Source organism: Mytilus galloprovincialis, chromosome 1 (genome assembly GCF_965363235.1).
Source record: "Mytilus galloprovincialis chromosome 1, xbMytGall1.hap1.1, whole genome shotgun sequence".
Classification (NCBI taxonomy): Eukaryota; Metazoa; Mollusca; class Bivalvia; order Mytilida; family Mytilidae; genus Mytilus; species Mytilus galloprovincialis.
This window is the reverse complement of record NC_134838.1, coordinates 45,742,880-45,764,290: the sequence shown is the minus strand read 5'-3', so window position 1 is coordinate 45,764,290 and position 21,411 is coordinate 45,742,880. Positions and strand designations below refer to the sequence as shown.

At 31.9% G+C, this 21,411-nt stretch overlaps 1 protein-coding gene across 1 annotated transcript in view; it reads right to left on the bottom strand.

The window, feature by feature from the left end:
- Nucleotides 1-2,724: 2,724 nt before the first annotated feature.
- The window catches only part of LOC143075819 (dnaJ homolog subfamily C member 2-like), a 34,345-nt gene continuing 15,658 nt past the window's right edge, over nucleotides 2,725-21,411 (bottom strand). Inside the window, exons 2-18 of the mRNA XM_076251380.1 lie at nucleotides 17,424-17,611; nucleotides 16,500-16,575; nucleotides 15,903-16,001; nucleotides 12,569-12,713; nucleotides 12,051-12,131; nucleotides 10,402-10,467; nucleotides 10,015-10,106; nucleotides 8,952-9,073; nucleotides 8,602-8,670; nucleotides 7,729-7,809; nucleotides 7,258-7,346; nucleotides 6,892-6,961; nucleotides 6,109-6,278; nucleotides 5,477-5,574; nucleotides 4,852-4,971; nucleotides 4,007-4,185; nucleotides 2,725-3,024 (exon numbers count right to left, since the gene is read on the bottom strand). Coding sequence (XP_076107495.1) covers nucleotides 2,962-3,024; nucleotides 4,007-4,185; nucleotides 4,852-4,971; nucleotides 5,477-5,574; nucleotides 6,109-6,278; nucleotides 6,892-6,961; nucleotides 7,258-7,346; nucleotides 7,729-7,809; nucleotides 8,602-8,670; nucleotides 8,952-9,073; nucleotides 10,015-10,106; nucleotides 10,402-10,467; nucleotides 12,051-12,131; nucleotides 12,569-12,713; nucleotides 15,903-16,001; nucleotides 16,500-16,575; nucleotides 17,424-17,611 — 1,808 coding nt within the window. The 3' untranslated portion in view covers nucleotides 2,725-2,961. The remainder of the gene's footprint in view (nucleotides 3,025-4,006; nucleotides 4,186-4,851; nucleotides 4,972-5,476; nucleotides 5,575-6,108; nucleotides 6,279-6,891; nucleotides 6,962-7,257; nucleotides 7,347-7,728; nucleotides 7,810-8,601; nucleotides 8,671-8,951; nucleotides 9,074-10,014; nucleotides 10,107-10,401; nucleotides 10,468-12,050; nucleotides 12,132-12,568; nucleotides 12,714-15,902; nucleotides 16,002-16,499; nucleotides 16,576-17,423; nucleotides 17,612-21,411) is intronic.

The window sequence follows — 21,411 nt, the reverse complement described above, 5'->3', positions numbered from 1 at the left end:
TACGGTAAACACCACAGTTAAAAGGCAACACGGTGAACTTATAAGATAAATGCCCTAGTACAACCAAATACTTTGTTTACCGTTTGTAAGAGTAGTTACCATTAATGAAAAGGGGAGATTGTTCAATAGTGTACTGTTTTATTGTGTAAGAAAGCATTTATTTGAACTTTCCACCCTTGAGCATCAATTATTGGAACAGTCCGTAGCAGCCATATCACTATATAAGGCGTGAATTTCAGTATTTTGATACCTTTATTACACTAAATTCACGCCAATTTAAAATGGAATTTTTATTGAACAGTGGACTTTCAAACGTTGTAGCCCTAACTGAAGAAGTTTTCTCCGCCTCTAGCGAAGTATTCGGTAAAGTTGCAATTAAAAAAGTCCTCAAAACCTCTACTGAGTTTGAAGCTTTCCTCAGCCTCAAACACGAAAACATTGTCGAAGCCATTGAAATCATCGAAGCCGAAGAATTTGCCTTCGTTTTGATGGAATTCGCTGAATTCGGAGATGTTTTTGAATACATAATGAAAAACGGCCTCATGTCCGTTGAAGCCACCCTCTCTGTCTTCTCTCAAGTTGTCAAAGCAGTCGAATACTGCCACTTAAACGGAATCGCCCACAATGACATTAAATTAGAAAACGTCTTGTTATCAAATGGATGTGTCAAACTGGCCGATTTTGGATTTGCCAAATCAACCGTTGTTGTTGCCTAATCTGAAGAATTTTGTGGAACCCTCCCATACGCTGCCCCCGAAGTTATTATGGGAATGGAACACAACACCATGAAAGCCGACATGTGGAGTATGGGAGTTATGCTCTACGTCATGCTCTTCGGAGCTTTCCCATTCTCCGATAGTGACGCAACCTCTATGGTCAAAGCTCAAATCTCAAACACCCTCTCTTTCCCCGAAAACACTAGCGACATCGTAAAATCCCTTGTCTCCTCTATGCTTGAACCCTCTGTTGAAAAACGTGCTGATGCCATCTCAGTCCGTCTTGCCTTGAGTTTTAGATACCCAAGCATCCTTGAAATCACAACAGGCTCCGTCGTAGGAGCTTGTTGCGATTTCAAGGATGCTTTTTTTTGTCCATTCGATTGAAATCCCTTGTCTCCTCTATGCTTCAAAAACGTGCTGATGCCATCTCAGCCTGTCTTGCCTAGAGTCAGTTTTAAATACCCAAGCATCCTTGAAAGCACAACAGGCTCCGTTTTTTTGTCCATTCAATTGTTACGGTAAACCATGTCAACAATTCTATTGATAGCGTAGTGATACTATATGTATGTACAATAAACAAAAGTGTTATCATCAATTTCACTTTCCATTCATCTTCCCACCGTATTTGTTTGAACAAACCCCCCAGAGCTTTCCCATTCTCCAATAAGTCAACTTCTATGGTTGAAGATCAAATCTCAAAACCATCTGTTCAAAATGTGCTGATGCCATCTCAGTTCCTCTTGCCTTGGGTGGGACAAATATAAACCTTCATATCAAAGTTAAGTTTGAGCATTTCCAGATAACAGTGGTTACAGGAATTCTGCTTAAAACAGTGCTTTATGTTACTGTGAGGTTTTAATTTTCCTCAAGTGTAAGCCTTTAAAAGCATTAAAGTTCCTGTTTTTGTAAAGTGTGAGTAGACCCAAAGTCATAAAATAATACACCATATCCTTTCTTTGAAAAAATAATAGGGAATGTGTTCATGGGACACAGATGATGCCCCTGCTTGTATATAAAGTTATAAAAGGATAGAACTCAAGAAATGTAAAAGTGACACTACTCCAATAAGTAATTGATATGAGTTTTGTTGTAATAAGCATTGTGCTAAAGTCTCATAACACTTGGTTGAGGCAAACTAAAATTAGAGAACTGAAACAAATATTTCAGGAATTTTTCCATTTGAAAAGATGCATAATTTTAGAACTGTAAAGTGAAGCCACCAATTTCAAGCTTGACCTGTGTTTTGTGATAATAAGTATTGTGTACAAGTTTAAGAACATTTAGTTGTGGCAAACTAAAGTGAGAGAACTGAAACAAAAATTTCAGCATTTTTTTCATTTGTAAAACATAACTCTAGAATGGTAAAAGTGATGCCACCATAATTTAAACTTGGTTTGTGTTTTGTGGTAATAAGTATTGTGTATAAGTTTCATAAAATTTGGTTGATAAAGTTGAAGAACGGAAACCAATTTTGGGACGTACGTACATACAGATGGACAAGGGTGAAACTTAATGTGCCCTCAGCTACAGCTGGGGCATAAAAAACAATGGTACAGTAAATATCTAATCTGTCAAAATTACACTTTACCTGCAGTTTTATTGTCTATGACATCATGTTATAAAAAATCAACTTTCAATCATATGGTACTTTTGAAAGCAGACAAAATAATTGTTGTAAGACTGCTGTTTACAGCTTCTACTTATCAATTCTAGTTTTTAAGATAATTCTGAAAATAATCGTAAAATAATTAAGGGCAATAAATCATATTAGGATTCATCAAACAATTTCAGTAGTATTGGCATTTTTGTAGATCTTGTATTGATGCTTCCAAATTTAAGAAACATATCACTTGACTGGTTAAAAAAAATTCAATCAAACTTTACCTGTACTTTATGCCCATGACATTAGGTTTAAATTATATTGAGATCAGGTTAGGTGAGCCAGAAGGACGAATAAAGAGACTGACATGTGAACCAAACCAAAATGATCAAACAAACACAGTAACAAGAAAATAACAGTTTAATATGTTAAGTATTTTTTGAAAAAATACAGGAATATTGTATTATCACATGACTATTTGACATGACATACATATTCTTAATCATTATACATGTAACTTTTTGTAATGAACATTTAACTGAATGGTCATAAACAATTGTACTGGAGTAATTTCAGATTTGTCAGTAGTCTATATATATATTATGTCCATCTACAAGTTTTTTATCACATTGTTTATTCTTCTCACTTCTTCTTGGCAGCTGCATCTTTTGCAGCTTTCTTGGCTCGTATAATTTCTACCAATTCCTGTAAAATATAGGCAAATTATAATACTGTTCAATGCTTTATTTTTGAGAAGTATAAATTGAAGGTGTATTGTTACAAAATAAGCCAAAAAAAGACCCTTTGGCAAAATTTCCTACTTGACCTAACTAGAGGCTCTCAAGAGCTTGGGTCGCTTACTTGTACTTACCGATGCTTTAAAAATCATGCAAAATAAGGTTAAAATTATAATTAATAGAATTAGATAAATGGATAGTATTAGATACTATAATGATATCTAAAATAATAACAAATAAAATGCTTCGCTGAGTGCAGCCTGATACGACCGCAGAGACCGAACCCTGAACAGTTGGGGCAAATTTTGACACAATATTCAAGCTTGATACTGTCTGAATTTGGATTGTGATCAAATTTTAGACATAAAACAGGTTTCTGACAGAAAATAAATGGTCAAAAATCAAAGAAATATATTGTGCAATACTGTGCAGTTAGAAATTTCTTCTTGAAACTTTAAAAAAAATTTGAAATTTAAAACAAACAAAAAATGAACTCCTTAATAAAATCTGCCCGCTCCCAAACTTTTTGAATCCCCCATTGAAGCAATTACCCCCATACTCAATCACAGCCTCTCCTTTATTGCCTTGATTGACAGAAGTTATTGTCTGGAAAATAGATAAATCCTTGTTGGTCCTTTTTCAGCCCCTAATTCCTGCATGTTTTGGGCAATTACCCCCCTGTTGGCACCATAACCCCAAAAATGAAACCCAACCTTCTACTTGTGGTATTGAACATTGTGGTACAATTTCAGGGCAATCGAAATACTTATACACAAGTTATTATCCTGAAGTTAGAAAAATGCTTGATTTAGGCCCCTAATTCCCATACGGTTGGACCATCATGCATAAAATCGATCCCAACCTTCCTTTTGTGGTGTTGAACCTTCCATCTTGAACTGCCCAGTCCTTACATAATCATAACAATAACAATGTATCCTTCATAGTCATACCTTATATCTTTTCATACAATCTTTCTTACTCCTGGTGGGTAATGTCTCAGATATCTTTTCCCATCTATCACCTACACTGGCAGGAAACGTTTTTAAAGCTTGTTCTAAAATTTTCTGCTCCTCTGCTGTCCAAGGTGCTGGATTTGTCCCAGTTTCCCTTATTTGCTGCTCGTAAACCTCTACAAAAAAAATACAATAAAACATGACAATGAAGAATATGTAGTGTCACAATTAAGTCATTTTAAACAAAAATAATTTAAAGAAAACTTCAACACAACGCACATTTTACACGGATATTTCATTTTATTTCATTATTTACAATTTATTTATATATCATTTCCAGAAGTTTTACTATACCTGAAAATTATTAATAATACCACAAAAATGTGGAATTGGCTGTTCAACAAATCTCACTTACGAGATCTGTCCTGGAAAAACACAATGGTCATACCATCTAAATTATTAAGGTGTTTAATCATAAAAATCATTCACCCTAATGATGCTCTCTTTTGTGACATAAATAGTCTGCAAAATAGACCTCAAACACAGAAGTAGCAAAGTGAAATTGCAAATAGATGAAGAGGCATGCAAGTGGAAGTATTGAAGTGAACAGTTTTTCATTAGAATCTCTTTTGATATCCAGAATATGAAGAGAAATATCTTGTTTATAGCATATGTAAATTTTTGTTGATTCCATGAATACTTCAGATTCAAAGATTCAAAAGACACTTACTTTCAAATAGTTTACTAGTAACTCTTTCATTTGGTTGAGCTCTTCTGTACTTTGGATTTGACCTATTTACTTTGTATTTCAGATATTTACTTTAGATTCAATAGACACTTACTTTCAAACCTTTCACTGGTAACTCCTTCCTTTGGTTGAGCTTCACATGTTACTTTGGATTTCTGCTGAGTCTCAAATTTTTCAAATGCTTTCTTGTCGGCCTCCATTTTCAGAACAAAATCTGGAAATTCAAAAGAACTTGAAAGTAAGTAAACAAACAAAGATTTTCTGTTACATGCAAAAATTCTATTATCGTAAATCTACAAAACTAAACATGGATTTCATCAAAACCAAATTTGTGATTTTTTTTTAGTTTGCTAGTTTATGACATTGAGGATTAAATTAACAATTTAATTCAGTACAAAATTGGTAACATTATTGAAGCTTTATTCTTGATATTAATACTCTGTTTCTCTACATCCTCCTGATTGAACATGCATGAAATATTTGCCAGTGGATATTAAGCAACCAACAATCAACAATTGTTGAACAGTATAAACTTTAGACCTCCCTATTATTGTAAGGCCAAACATAAAATTTCTGTGTTTAGTTCTGTCACTCTACTATTGTCATCATATACCATACAAACCATACCATACAAACTTCTGTTTGCCTCACTATTATTGTTATTGAGTAGAGTGAACAGATTACTTTCTGAGTCTTTAACAATGTTTATTAGAACATACCATTTTTCTGTAAATCTTTAGCCTTTGCTAACACATCCTTAGCACCTTTGTTGCTATCTGTTATGTGCTGTTTGATGAATTTAGATATCACTTCCCATCTACAAAACATAAAAAAAAAAGTCTAAATATTGACGAGAAACAGATCCCACCTCCCAATCCCATGCTATACAATATTTCTCCACTCTACAAGCCTCTTATTCTAAATTTGAAAATCTATATGTCATCAGTGAAGAAATAGTGTGTGGAATCTATATATACATCAATCTCCTTAACCAAGAAACAGCTTGACAGAAAAACACATATTTGATTAATATTATTTGACTAACACCAGATATTAATTCCAAGTCCAAATATATGAAAGTGGCATATAATATGTTACATTATGACATGCTGGAAGATCTTACATAGTTATTTCCAAATGTTCCATAAGTAAAATGAGGTAACCATTCTTGTTTTTACTTATGAGGAACTTGAATTGTAGTAGTTAAATCTTATTTTCTTACAAGTTCTTTGTACAGGTCTCACATAAGTAAGCTCTTCTTTGCTTAATCCACATAGACATACCATGATCCCCCCTCCCAAAAAAAAAACAAATTAAAGACATTGAAAATGATCAAGTTTTATAAACTAACCTATCTTTTGTTCCTGCAGGAAACAAATTAACTCCTTTGATAAGAGCTTGTATTTCTTGTTCACTCCAAAGTTTTCCTTTTGCCTGTGACCCCTCTCCTGATGATTGTTTATGGATGACTTCCATTTGTTTCTTTTTCTCTTCCTCTGTCAGTCTATTTAGTTCTTCAACCTGTTGGCAAATAAATTTCTTTTACTTTCATTCTTGTGTCTTGTAAAAAAGAATCTTACCACCACATATTTTATCAATTTTACATTTTCAAAAGCAGAGTCCCTACTAACAAGTTAAACCCACTTTCTGCATGAAAGTATCCCAAACCCTACTGATATCTGTGTAAATTTCATTCTATAAAAGCAAATAAATCAAGGGAAAAGTGAATAAATAATACAACTCATTATTTAAAGTGGCATCAATAAATCACAAATCCTAAAACAATAAATCAAAGTGATGTTTCTCAACTTCTCCTGTAAGCTAGTGCAGCAGGATCTGCCTACTGTATCAGAGCACCTGAGATCACCCAAGGTTTTTTTTTGTAGGCTCAAGTCCTTAATTTTCTTCGTAATGATTTTTTTCGTCTTTTTTTCCTCTTTGATTTTTTTGCCATGTGATTGTCACTTTGTCTTCAATACATGAGTATTGAATACTGCCTTTCTTTTCCAATAGCATCCAATGATTAAGCAGCAAACAAAGACCGTATACATTTTATAAATACATTGTACCAAATATTGACCTCAAATGTTAATATCAATTAAGGAAAACACAGAAAACTTCAACATTCCTATACCTCTCTTAAAAATGCTGCTTTGGCTTTAGATTCATCCCCTGATGTTAGCTCTTGATTCAGTGACTGCAATCTGAAACCAAATAATATCTAAAGGTTAGATTCTGAAAATTATCTTTTGTAAAATTGTACAAGTGATCAAATAAAGTGAACAGGATGTTTTATACAAGGCAAATATATAGGACTTTACTAAACTTTGAATAACCTACAGAAACACTATTCACCCAGTTAATTACTGAAGATAATTTAAACAGAATTGTACTGCATTAATTACTAAAGAACATACACAACATGTGTCCTTTAAAGGGAAAAATATTCATGCAAAAAACAAAAAAAAAATATGTTATAATGATAATAGAAATAGTTTACTTAATTATAGACAACTGATCAGCAAGTCTATCTACATCAGTCATGTTTGTTACTCTTTGATCGTCTACATCAGTGAAGTAACTGTAATCCTGAAATACAAAAAGGAAATATTATACATACCACACTATTGACATTATCACTAAATCTTGTAAAAAACAAAAATGCAATGTTGGTGCTAAAAAATTAAAGGATGGAAAACTTCTGCTTTTGTAGAGATCCCTGCAACAACTTTCTAAAACTTTTTAAAACTTTGTATTTGCTTTCAAAATCACTCTTGAAAAGTATCATATTTTTTATTAATTATATCTTGCTATAATTGACTGGATGTTGTCTCTTTGATGCATTCGCCGTTTCCATTCTCATTTTATAATATAAAAAAATATAACTTCAACTACAGAATTATAGTTTATTAGGAAGTCACAATTAGTTTATAGCCAGTAGCAGCAGAGTAGCGTACTGATATCAAAATACCTTTACTGCTGTTCTTAATGTTTTTCTTTCTTTCTTGAAGATTTTCTTTTGTTGATCTTTTTCCTTTTTCAATGCTGCAGCCTGAATTAAGAAAAAAAAATAAAATATTTACTGTCAATTATCTTCAATTCAATATAACTCCGTGGACAGAAACCCAAAAAGTATTAAGAGGCTTAATCTTTCTTTTTCACATATAGATTATTTATAAAAAAAGATAAGACCACTAAGCATTTTGTCAGAGTAGCAAAAAACTACATTTTGGTTTTATGTCTGGGTGAAAAATTTGATGATCTCAACTGTGGTATATTGATGGCATTTTAAAAATATTTCTCTTTTTTTGTTAACAATAGTCCTTAAAAATCTTTTTTTTAATTACATGTACTTTCTTTGAAGATGTATTTCTATAGGGAAGATCGAAAGGTTCACACATTTATATGATTTCTATTCAATTTGGTTTACTGATTGAAAAAAATCCTGAATAATTTTTTAGTTTACATTAGCTCGTCTTGATTACTGTAAATTCAGAAATTATTACGTGCACTTATTATTGCGATTTTGTCATTTTTGATTCAAATGCGATTTAAATCTTTGCGATATTGAGAAAAATCCTTTTTCATTCAGATAAAATATTACAAAATGCGAGCTTAAATTATTGCGATTATAACCCTGTCGCATTTTTCGCAATAATAAAAACATCGCAATAATTTCTGAATTTACAGTATTGAAAAAAACCAACGTAATTTGTCATGAACAAACCTTGTTACATCAGTGTGTTGTGCATACTTAAGCAACAAACTGGAGAAAAAAGGAACATTTGGTCTCTTGTGGAGAGTTGTCTCATTGGCAATCAAACCACATCTTCTTTTTAAATACCTGCGCTTTTGCTTCTTCTTCCTCTTTTTCTTTTCTTTTTCTCTCTTCATCTAATGCTTGCTGTTTTATCTATATCAAACAAAGCCAGTACCAAATGATTTCAACAATAAACAATTCATTCTGTAAGTATATATATCTGATGTGGGAGTCAAACCACTAATAATATTACAAAGGGTAAAATAGACGTCACACACATGGCACACTTATATTATGTTCTTTTCAGCTTTTTATTACCGTAAGTTTTTCTACTAGAATCAAAATATTTCATACAAGCCATAGATTTGTTGTCTGACATGGAAAATCTGATGAATAAAATTAAATTAATATGACAATGCTCAGTGAAATTTTACCCTAGCTTCCTCTTCCACTTTTTGTCTAGCTGCTTCTTGTTTTGCTCTTTTCACTGATAATTTCTTTTCCTTTTCATCATCTAAAAATTTCTGTATTCTGGGATCACAGGCATATGCATTATCTACAAAAGAATTGTATATTAACAGGAAATATTAAATTTTTAACCACATCTAACACTGTTATTTAAAAAGTTTTTGGGGTTTACATTTTTTCAGTAGTAATGTTTCACTATCAAAAATGAAAATGTTTCCTTATTTACTAGTTAAAAACTGAACAGCTGTCCAATGAGGGAAGAATATGCCTGTTGTATGCTTATTGAAATTGTTCCAAGAATAATAGAAAATTGTTAAAGGCATTTAATCAGAAGTCAGCAAAATGACCCTAACAAAAAGTCTTGATAGGTTATCCAATATCATATAAAAAATGTCTTTAATCTTTTATTAAAGCCAATAACTCTGGAACAGCAAATGGAAAATAATCAAAATTGAAAAGGAACTTACTTTAACAGTGTTAAGTTTAAAATATCTTCAATGAAGTATACTTGAGCTACATGACATGTGAAAATTTTACTTAAGTCAGATGGACACTTGCAGTCCTAAGAACACCAGATTTTGAACATGTAGTTACTTTAATTAATCCCAACAACAGCATAAGACTACTCTTATTAAGTGTGAGTTATGAGTAAAATTGCCTTAAATCTCACAGTAAAAGACTCTCTGGAAAAACGAACTCTAAAAGGAGTTTCCTCAAAATGATTAAACTATGTACACTGCATAGAAGTTTCATGAAATTGATCAAAACATTCTCTGGTGTGTAGACGAGACAAAGGTTTATCATAAATACTTCTATCAATGATGGTTTGTAAAAATCCTATGTTTTTAATATATGTTTTGTCCTTTAGTGGTAGGAGGTCATTATCTACTTTCCATCTGCTTGTCCTTTAGTGGTAGGAGGTCATTATCTACTTTCCATCTGCTTGTCAAATTGGATCTGTGCCTCAGTACTTTGTATTCTACAGTTTTAATACTTTAAAAGATACTACCTTTAAAACATTTTACATACCAACTAACTGTCTTATTCTAACCATTTCTTCCTTCTTCCTTTTCTGTCTAGCTGCTTTGTTTTGTTTTTCAATCCACCTTCTTTCTTCTCGACTATATAAATATATAAAAAAAACTATGAAATAGAATTATTTCCATCATCTGTACAATTTTGAAAATATTCAATGAAACACCTATTTTCACAAGAAAAAACAAACATATAAAAAATACAAACAAATACCAAACATATCCAGAATGTTGCAGCCTTCAGTATGAAAAAGAGGTAAGAAATCTTCTTACAATTTCAAAATTTGTGAAGCGTACATATAAACTTTATCACAAAACCTTCATGCTCTGTACGAATGTTTCAATCCAACTCTGAAGGACTTAAATTGTTAAAATATCTTACTTTTCTCCTTTTTCTTTTTCTTCTTCATCAAGGTATGAAAATTCTCTCCATGATTCTAATTTATACCTAAAATAATCAAACATTTAGTATAAACAGTCACTTTAAGATTAAGGACATACGATACAGTATTGAAACTGTATTTACAAGTTGATGAAAATTTGGATAGAGGCTATTTTTTACCTCATTAAATCAAATATGTAATAAAAAATATACCTTCATGTGCTACTTTTTGAGTAAAATGAGTTCGAAATTTTGTATATTTGCTCAAAATTCAGATCTGTGTCCGTATTTTCTTTTTCGAAAGAAAGACATAACTTTTTTGTTTTAAAAGATAAACACAAAATGGTTTTTGTTAAATTATCGGTAATTTCTGTATTTTATAAGTATCATTAAAAATTATGCAATTTTTATTCCGAAATAACTCTATATTTATCAAATGTTCATGAATAGAGGAAAAAATGTCATTTTTTGCTGCATGTTTATCAAAATTAAAAAAATTGCGCTATTTACAGTTTTATAAAATTTGGGTCACATAATCTCCTTGCAAAATGAAACAAATTGCTGTTTTAAAAATTAGGGGTCCATGCACTCGTTATCAAATTAAATCAGTTTGAATGATAAAAATCAGTCGAAAAATGCATCTTTTCCCGATATGTCAGAGTTTGACGTCGCGAAAATAACATTTTACGTTAGCAACGTCATTACATTCCCTGTAACTGTATCGTATGCCCTTAACAAACTCATATCTTGTTTAAATGTGCATGTCAATAATTATTATCACAGTGATAACTTCTTAACAGATCTTTTTTTCAGTCTTTCTGGCTATTTTAATCTTTTCATAATGCAATTTTGTTCCCTAAAAAATTTAAACAATTAGTCCATGTCTAAAATTAGAAATTATTTTGATTTATTTTAATTCCAATTTTCAATTTACAAACCGTCTCAAATTTCAAAACTTTTTTCTTTTAAACATTATTTGAAGTGTTTTGACCAATTGTATGCATTACATCATAGTTTTATAAATAAAGTTCAATTTTACATGTTAGTAACATTTAACAACAGTGAGTTATAATATAGCAGTATTATATATAAGTGAGTTAAAGTAAAAAAAAACAAAAAAACTGAACAAATGAAATCTATGTAGTTTTTACTGTAAATATTTGAAACCATGCTAAGGCCTATAAAACAAAAATACAAATCTACAGTAAAGAATATTGACTGAGTGTCTGTGATTAATGCATGCATGGCTGTATCAAAGCAGCCAGTTTTACCTGGTGATAGAAGCAGTAGTACTAGAGAAAACCACCAACTTAGGTACAAAAATTGATAATTGTGGTAAATCTAGACTCGAGATGAAAGCACCTTTCTAGGAGTGGGTTTCAACAAACAACCTCAGAGCACATTGCCACAGAGGTCAGAGCAATTAATTCATTGACAGTATACTTATAAGGGTATTTCTCATTGTAGAAGGCTTTATGGTTTCCTGTAATTGCTTACTTCCACTTCACTTGAACTTTGTTGGATAGTTTTATCATTGGCAAATCATTCCAACTCTCCTTATTTCTATATTTTCTTCTGTTGGAACCTTTACAAAATGAACAAAGTATACAAGTCTCAAATATATGTGTGAACAAAGATGGATATCTTACCAAAATGAGTAAAAGTTGTCTACATCTTCAAAGTTTGTATCAGGCTTTCCTAAACTTGGTACTCTTTTCTTTGTGCTCCATCTGTAAATAATTTTGTTTAAAACATTGAATTATTTAATATTCAACTAAACTTCATTACTCTAAAACAAAAAAATAACACAGTAAATATGCTGTTTTTGTGTAAAGGAAATAGAAACAAAACTAATACATATAAACAATAGTCTTTTTTTTGTATTAGAAATTCTGTTGTGACAATATTAGTAACAATACCAGCCCTGTAAATATGCTGTATGAATATCCTATCAATAAATCATCAAACAATTCTTTATTGACTTATACAAGTTAAACATGTTTAATATTGTATACGGTAGTCAGGCTTGTATAGTTAGCACTGGTATATATGGTCTGACCTCTTCTCTCCACGAAATTTCAGGTAAAAAATCTTTTTGTAACCGTTAGAAAAGGTCTAATGAAACTCTTGTAATTTCAAATCATGTGTTGTTGTTTTCAGTTCTTACCTTGCATTTCTTTCAAAAGCAGGAGTAAATTCTTCAAAGAAGTGTTCTTTTGAATTTGCATTATTTGGTGGAACATCATCATCAAACAAAGGATCTACACTATCAAATGATCTTTTCTTTATTGGATTGCCTAATGTTTCCCATGCTGAAATTATATTAAAGCATTTTCAATCACTTCATGATTTTGATAGGATCTACACTATCAAATGATCTTTTCTTTATTGGATTGCCTAATGTTTCCCATGCTGAAATTATATTAAAGCATTTTCAATCACTTCATGACTTTGATAAGATCTACACTATCAAATGATCTTTTCTTTATTGGATTGCCTAATGTTTCAATTTCATATGCTGAAATTACATATAAGCATTATCAATCATTCATGATTACGATAGGTGCTACACTATCAAATGATCTTTTCTTTATTGGATTGCCTAATGTTTCCCGTGCTGAAATTAAGAGATAACTGTATTGTATTTGAAACTTTCAGGACGTCCATTGGTAGTTTTACTGTCGCAAATTTAGTTTACCTGGCGACACGTAGCGGAGACAGGTAAACGGGTATTTTCGACAGTAAAACTACCGATGGACGTCCGCAAAGCTTCAAATACAATACAGTTATCTCTATTCTAATGCAAAACAAATTCACAATTAAATTTCAATCATTATTTCAGTATAAAATCTTCATTAGAGAAAATTCCGCGAAAAACTGTTATCTTCTTTGGTCCCTACACCAGGTGACGTCATAGGTATGCTTCCAGCGTCAAACATAAACACCTGGCGTTTTCTGGCTTCTGTGCCGCTTCAGAATGTAATAAAATTTGATAAAAAGAAGATTTTTAGGTGCAACATGTGAGTTTTTTGGCTTATCATTGTAGAAATAACATGTCAGTACATTCAGCAATTCAAAATGTCGGCTTCCTTAGTTACAGACAAGGAGATAGAGAATTTTACGCTATCTGTCATCCAATCAGAACCATTGATACAAAATAATTGCATTAGAATTACATATAAGCATTATCAATCACCTCATGATTTCGATAGGTGCTACACTATCAAATGATCTTTTATTTATTGGATTGCCTAATGTTTCCCGTGCTGAAATTACATTTAAGCATTGTCAACCGCTACAGGATTTCTATTGACGCTTTTAGTAGTGCCCTTATAGTGGAATAATTATTTCTGAACTTAGTCATGTTAGTATGTGCATGTATATGTTCAGAAAAAAAAACTTACATGATTTTTTTTTTATTAGAAGTTATTGGCTTTGAACTGGCCCTCAGTAACTGTGACTACTCTCAAATCTGTACTTAATGTCTTTATTGTTGTGGAGATGTATGAATACCCTGCCACATCTGGTCAGTGTTTGTTTAAAATACTTCTTTTTCTTCTTTGAATCACTCTGATGAGGTAAGCCCTTTTTAACTATTTTTTTTCAGTTTATTCATGTTTTGCTGTTATACCACTGTACCTGGTTAGTGGGAGGGTTGGGCACCCAAAACATGATTAACCCCACCACATTCTGGAAGTGCCTGTCCTAAATAAGGAGCCTGTAATTCAGTGGTTGTCATTTGTTGCTGTAAAACATGTCTTTGGGTTTTATTTTGTTCATTGTTTTGTACATAAATCTGGCCATTAGTTTTCTTGGATTGAAGTATTTCACATTTGTACATGTCATTTTTGGGCCTTTTATAGCTGACTATAAGGTATGGTATTTGCTTATTGTTGAAGGCAGTATGGTGATCTAAAAATTATTAACTTCACTGTCAAATGGTCTCTGGTGGAGAGTTGTCTCATTTGCAACCATCCTACATGTTCATCTTCTTATTTTTCATATTTAACAAAATACTAGAACTTTTTTTATTGATAATTACTGTAGAAACATAAATTTTCGTGGGATTAAAATTTCATGGTTTTGTGTCTATATAACATATCATATGTATAAGATTTCATGGGGATTTTATTTCGTGGTTTCTAAACTAGAGGCTCTCAAGAGCCTGTGTCGCTCACCTTGGTGCATATTAAACAATGGACACAGATAAATTCATGACGAAATTGTGTTTTGGTGATTGTGATGTGTTTGTAGATCTTACTTTACTGTACATTCTTGTTGCTACAATTATCTCTGGCTATAACGAACTTGGCCCAGTAATTACAGTGGAAAATATATTCAAACAAGAATGTGTCCAAAGTACACGGATGCCCCACTCGCACTATCCTTTTCCATGTTCCATTGGGTAAATATCTAATTTGGCATAAATTACTAATACATGTAAAATAAGCAAAAGTTTCGAGTCAATAGACCATGACTGAGGGGGCAGGGCCAAATAATTTCCATGGAAATGAGATATACCAATGCTTATACAACTGCATACCAAATATGATTGACCTACCACTTGTGGTTCACCATAAACTAGACCTAATAACAAACTAATATATTGTTGATGCTGCCATCGCCGGAAACAGCATACCTATGTCTCGCTTTTTGACTCCCTCAAGGCAAGACAAAAATGGCATAAAAAAACAAAGGATTTAAAGTGAAGACCCTCCCCTTTCCCCCCTCCAAAGACCTTTTTATCTTTCAACCATGACCCAAAAGACCTCAACTTAAATGTCCTAAAGTAGGAAGGGTGAAAAAAGATTTTGAGTTAGTCTTATCAGTATTAATCTTATAATAAAATAATAAAATTTGAGTTATCTTTCATTGTGTTCAGAGGCGCTCTTACCGACAGAGGCTTACACACAGTAGAAGTGAATATAAAATGGCGTCGATTTTAAAATCAGAACTGGACAGAAACACTTCTGTCTGTGATCTCAAAATTTTAAATGGATTTCAAAATAAACGCTGCTTTCTTATCAGTCCATTGCAGTTTCGTCTTTCAGTTAATTACGATTTTGTCTTGAAAGTACGGCAAAGTTGCAAATGGATACGTATGATAAATGAATGAAATGCTGACTGACCGATACTGTTTAAAAATTAATGAATTAAAAAGATTTGTATGGCCCATCAGATAAGCCGATTTCTTGTCACAACAAATTATGACATCTGTTGTGGCCGTTGATTAACGTATGGTTGTAAACTTGTCATAAATGATATGCCATGTAACATTAAAAAATTTTAGAAATTGATTACTGTTGATTAGAAAAACTTCAAAATCAGTAACCAATCATTTTTTCAGGTATTTTTCGTGAAAATCAAAATTTTTACATGTTTTACGATCTCGATATCGGGATTCGGGTTGAGGTATGAAAATCAGGATGATACCACCAAAATCTGGATAGTTGGCAGGTCTGAAAATGAAGTAAAGAAGATAAACATCATGAACATCTTACCTCTAGTTATACATGTAAAATAATCATCTTCTCCTTCTTTAACTTTCACTCCTCTTGCCTTCCTTTTGTCTGGATGATGTTTTAATACTTTCTGTTTGTCTGGAAAACAACAACCAAAAACAGTGTACATGGTGTACATGTAACATTCATAAAAAAGTTCAATATAAAAAAGTTTTAATAACTTAAAAACATAAAGAAATCTATAGGACACAAATACCTCTGGCTGTAAATATGCAAGCATCAACGTACTAATTCAAATATATTGATGTTTTAGCTATGGGGGCATAAATAATCAAATGAGTTAAAGGATTAAATTGGCAGAGATGTATCTGCCTTCAATTTACCCAAATAATATGACCTATCAAATCAAAATCTGAGTAAAATTATTAAATAAACAAATTTGTTTTGCCCCTTAAACATAAATATTGGTATAAATATGATCATATGATGATATCTCATTACAATCAGCGTGTAATTAACAGTAAACAAATTGATACTCAATACTGATTAAATCCTGACTGAAGCAGTCCTTAATTTATAGACGATCATCCTCTAATGAAATTTTCTAAAACATTCAAATGATGATCTGGTACTCACATGCTTTCTTAACCTGGTTTTCTGTAGCTTTGTATCTTAACCTACTTAAACCAAGGACTGCATAGTGATCTTGTTTCTAAAATACAATTACACTTCTGGCTTCAAAATAAGTAAAATTACAAAAATACAGAAAAGTACAAATTTGACCTTAAGCTATCAATACCTAAGCTAGATGGGGGAAAAATCATAAACATGGGTTTCATACAGAGGAAACAAGAATGTGTCCAAAGTACATAGATGCCCCACTCGCACTATCCTTTTCCACGTTCCATGGATTGTGAAATTGGGTAATAATCTAACTTGGCATTAAAATTAGAAAGATTATACTATAGAGAACATATGTACTAAGTTTCAAGTTGATTGGACTTCAATTTCATCAAAAACTACCTTGACCAAAAACTTTAATCTGAAACTCCCACTTTCATTTTCTATGTTCAGTGGACCGTGAAATTGGGGTCAAAAGTCTAATTTGGCTTTAAAATTAGAAAGATCATATCATAGGCAACAAGTGTTCTAAGTTTCAAGTTGATTGGACTTTAGCTTCCTCAAAAACTACCTTGACCAAAAACTTTAACCTGAACGGATGCACAGACGAACGGACGGACGAACAAACGGACAAACGAACGAACGAACGCACGGACGAACAAACGGACAAACGAACGAACGAACGCACGAACGGAGCCACAGACCAGAAAACATAATGCCTCTACTATCGTAGGTGGGGCATAAAAATTGTTGTAAAGAAAGTTACATGTATTTACTAGCTTAAATCATTTCATCATTCCTCGCATTTCATTTAAAGATGTATAATAAACATGATATACATTATTTAAAGTATGTTCATAATGATTCTATTCTTATTTTCAAATCTGCAATTATAATTATTTAGAAACCAATGGTATAATAAGATTTTTAAAAGATTACCTTCCATTCCTTTGGATCAAGCCCTAACAACAATGCTTCATCATTTTCATCAATCTCAACTTCTTCTTCACTTTCTTCTGAACTTGAACTGTGGACTGAGTGATGTGATATAGAATGTCTTTGTCTTCTTCGCTGACATAGAGCTTCATACCATCTTCCTGCTGGTTCAACCTTTATTGTCACAGGTACTAAGAAAATATAAATAAATTTTTAACAAAAATCAAAATGTTATCTAAAAAAATATTTAGAAGCAAAAAGATGATTAGACATGTATGAGATTTAAAAAAACAACATTTGAATGAAAAAACAAAATGAACTAAGGACAACATTGAACCAGATGCTCCGCAGAGCGCACTTTATACGACCGCAGAGGTTGACCCCTGAACGGTTGGGGCAAGTATGGACACAACATTCAAGCTGGATTCAGCTCTAAATGTGGATTGTGATTAAATAGTTGACGCAGCATAGGTTTCTGACACAGAATGAATGTGGTCTAATGAACTTAAAATACTTTTTTTTCCTTTGAGCAATTCACTATGCTGTTGAATATTAATCATCTCAAAAAAATGTTTGAAGAAATTTTCTTTTTATTTATGAAATCTGAAATGAGAAAAATTTAACCCCCCCCGCCCCCCCCCATTTTTTTTTCACATCCCCCTTTCCCTTTTTCCAAAACTGATCTCAATTCAAATTTCTAATGGAGTTTGCAACAATAACTACTCATTTAAATACATCATAAAATATTAAAATGTAACAAAAGGTGCTGGTTATCACTGAATGGTAAAGATTGTTTTAATTTATCAGTTGGTAGTAAAAGTGAATATACATTGTACATTGTATAAAACAATGATTTCAGTTGATTCAACTACTATTCTGGACAAAGAAAGATAACTCCAATCAATTGAAAATTTCTTGCTATTGCACAATATTGTGAAATTAGATATTTCTTGCTATTGTGCAATACTGTGCAATTGAAAATATTTGCTATTGCACAATACTGTGCAATTGAAGATTTCTTGCTATTGCGCAATACTGTGCAATTAAAAATTTCTTGCTATTGCACAATACTGTGCAATTGAAGATTTCTTGCTATTGCTGAATACTGTGCAATTGAAAATTTCTTGCTATTGCACAATACTTAATATAATAATTTTGGATCCTGATTTGAACTAACTTGAAAACTGGGCCCATAATCAAAAATCTAAGTACATGTTTAAACTCAGCATATCAAAAAAGCTCAAGAATTCAATTTTTGTTAAAATCAAACTTAGTTTAATTTTGGACCCTTTGGACTTTAATGTAGACCAATTTGAAAACGGGACTAAAAATTAAGAATCTACATACACAGTAAGATTTGGCATATCAAAGAACCCCAATTATTCAATTTTTGATGAAATCAAACAAAGTTTAATTTGGACCCGATTTGGACCAACTTGAAAACTGGGCCAATAATCAAAAATCTAAGTACATTTTTAGATTCAGCATATCAAATTAAGAACCCCAAGGATTCAATTTTTGTCAAAATCAAACTAAGTTTAATTTTGGACCCTTTGGACCTTAATGTAGACCAATTTGAAAACAGGACCAAAAATTAAGAATCCACATACACAGTTAGATTCGGCATATCAAAGAACCCCAATTATTCAATTTTTGATGAAATCAAACTAAGTTCAATTTTGGACCCTTTGGGCCCCTTATTCCTAAACTGTTGGGACCAAAACTCCCAAAATCAAACCCAACCTTCCTTTAGTGGTCATAAACCTTGTGTTTAAATTTCATAGATTTCTATTTACTTAAACTAAAGTTATGGTGCGAAAACCAAGAATAATGCTTACTTGGGCCCCTTTTTGGCCCCTAATTCCTAAACTGTTGTGACCTCAACTCCCAAAATCAAACCCAACCTTCCTTTTGTGGTCATAAACCTTGTGTTTAAATTTCATTCATTTCTATTTACTTAAACTAAAGTTATTGTGCGAAAACCAAGAATAATGCTTATTTGGGCCCTTTTTTGGCCCCTAATTCCTAAACTGTTAAAACCAAAACTCCCAAAATCAATCCCAACCTTCCTTTTGTGGTCATAAACCTTGTGTCAAAATTTCATAGATTTCTATTTACTTAAACTTAAGTTATTGTGCGAAAACCAAGAAAATGCTTATTTGGGCCCTTTTTGGCCCCTAATTCCTAAAATGTTGGGATCAAAACTCCCAAAATCAATCCCAACCTTCCTTATGTGGTCATAAACCTTGTGTTAAAATTTCATAGATTTCTATTCACTTTTACTAAAGTTAGAGTGCGAAAACTAAAAGTATTCGAACGACAATGACGACGACGCAGACGACGACGCCAACGTGATAGCAATATACGACGAAAAATTAAAATTTTTGCGGTCGTATAAAAATATGACATATATGATATAGTCCAAAAAGTTAGTGACATCTTTTTTGATTTGTGTTTTTTTTTTCTTCCAGTAACTTTAATAAGTTAATACATAAATGCCTATCATTATAGCAAAAAATAAAAAATTGCACCCCAATACATGTATGTAATATTTTGAACGGACAAATTTCTAGACATATATGGTTTGATACAGTACCGATAGAGACTTCTTTTTATGGATGTCTTAATCTGTCTAGTCGGATATGAATAATCCAACATTTTTATGGTAGGTAGTATGGTCATTAATCAACAGATCCAGGTGTGAATGGTAATATATTTGTCCTTTCATCTTAATCCTCTACTAGAAATACGGTTCACTGATTTCAGAAGTTAGTTTTAACCTCTCAGTCACTTTATTGATTATATTAGTTCTTCATCGTATTTGACATAAAATATTTTTAAAAGGTGAAGTACTGGAGAAAACTTTGTTTTAATAAAAATAGTCTATTTTTTTAATTATGGTTTTTATATTTCAACTGGCTTGAACTGCTATCTATTTTCTTTGTTCCTCAAAATTATTTTTATCTTATGTTCCTTGTTTGTTTTTGTTTTTTTGTATCCTTTTCCTGTTTGTTTGCATAAAATCTTTAAACATATTTTTAAGTCTTTCCACTTTTCTGTGGAAAGACTTATTGTTTTTCTTCTGATTATTAAGTCTTTCCACTTTTCTGTGGAAAGACTTATTGTTTTTGTTCTGATTATTAGGTCTTTCCACTTTTCTGTGGAAAGCCTATTGTATTTGTTCTGATTATTAGGTCTTTCCACTTTTCTGTGGAAAGCCTATTGTATTTGTTCTGATTATTATTAAGTCTTTCCACTTTTCTGTGGAAAGACTTATTGTTTTTGTTCTGATTATTATTATTATTATTATTTTTTTTTTTTTTCCGCCAACTTTTGTTCTTGCGATAAATGTTTGTTTCGCAATATGTCGCTTAGATATTTCTCATATTGTATCGTATAGTTTATGCGCTTTTAAATTTCACCCTGCTAAGCCGAACCATTTTCTTTGTAAGAGTTATCTCCCTTTTCACTGTTTATCATCAAAGCGTATCTCCTTCGTAACAAAAAAAGATAGCGACAAAATTCTTTTTACAAATTGTTCGTTACATCCTCAGTAATTTTTGGCGTATTTGGATCGAAGCGATTCGATGAAATTTAATAGGAGTTATCTACCTTTACAAAATAAATTTGTCGGTATGTTTATTTAACTCATTAACAGATAACCGTATAACCCTGGGATGTTTTTATTTGAGTCCCCTAGGTCCTAACTTAGAAAATGAGGTCAAGGTCAAAGGTCAAGGTCAAGTTCTCAATTGTGACTTTTGCTTGTTTTTGCATTTTCTCACTCACTTTGAGAGATACATATAAAAGAACAAGTGCAAAATGTCTGCTTAATTGTTATGAAGATATGCTACATTCAGTCTGATACAATTAGATGGCATCTTATAGGAGTTGTCCCCCCTGAAATGTCTTGATATGAGGTTATTTGATTATAACTTCAAGTAAGTTCATTATAAAGACATTTGACCTGATACAAAAGGTTAAGTTACAA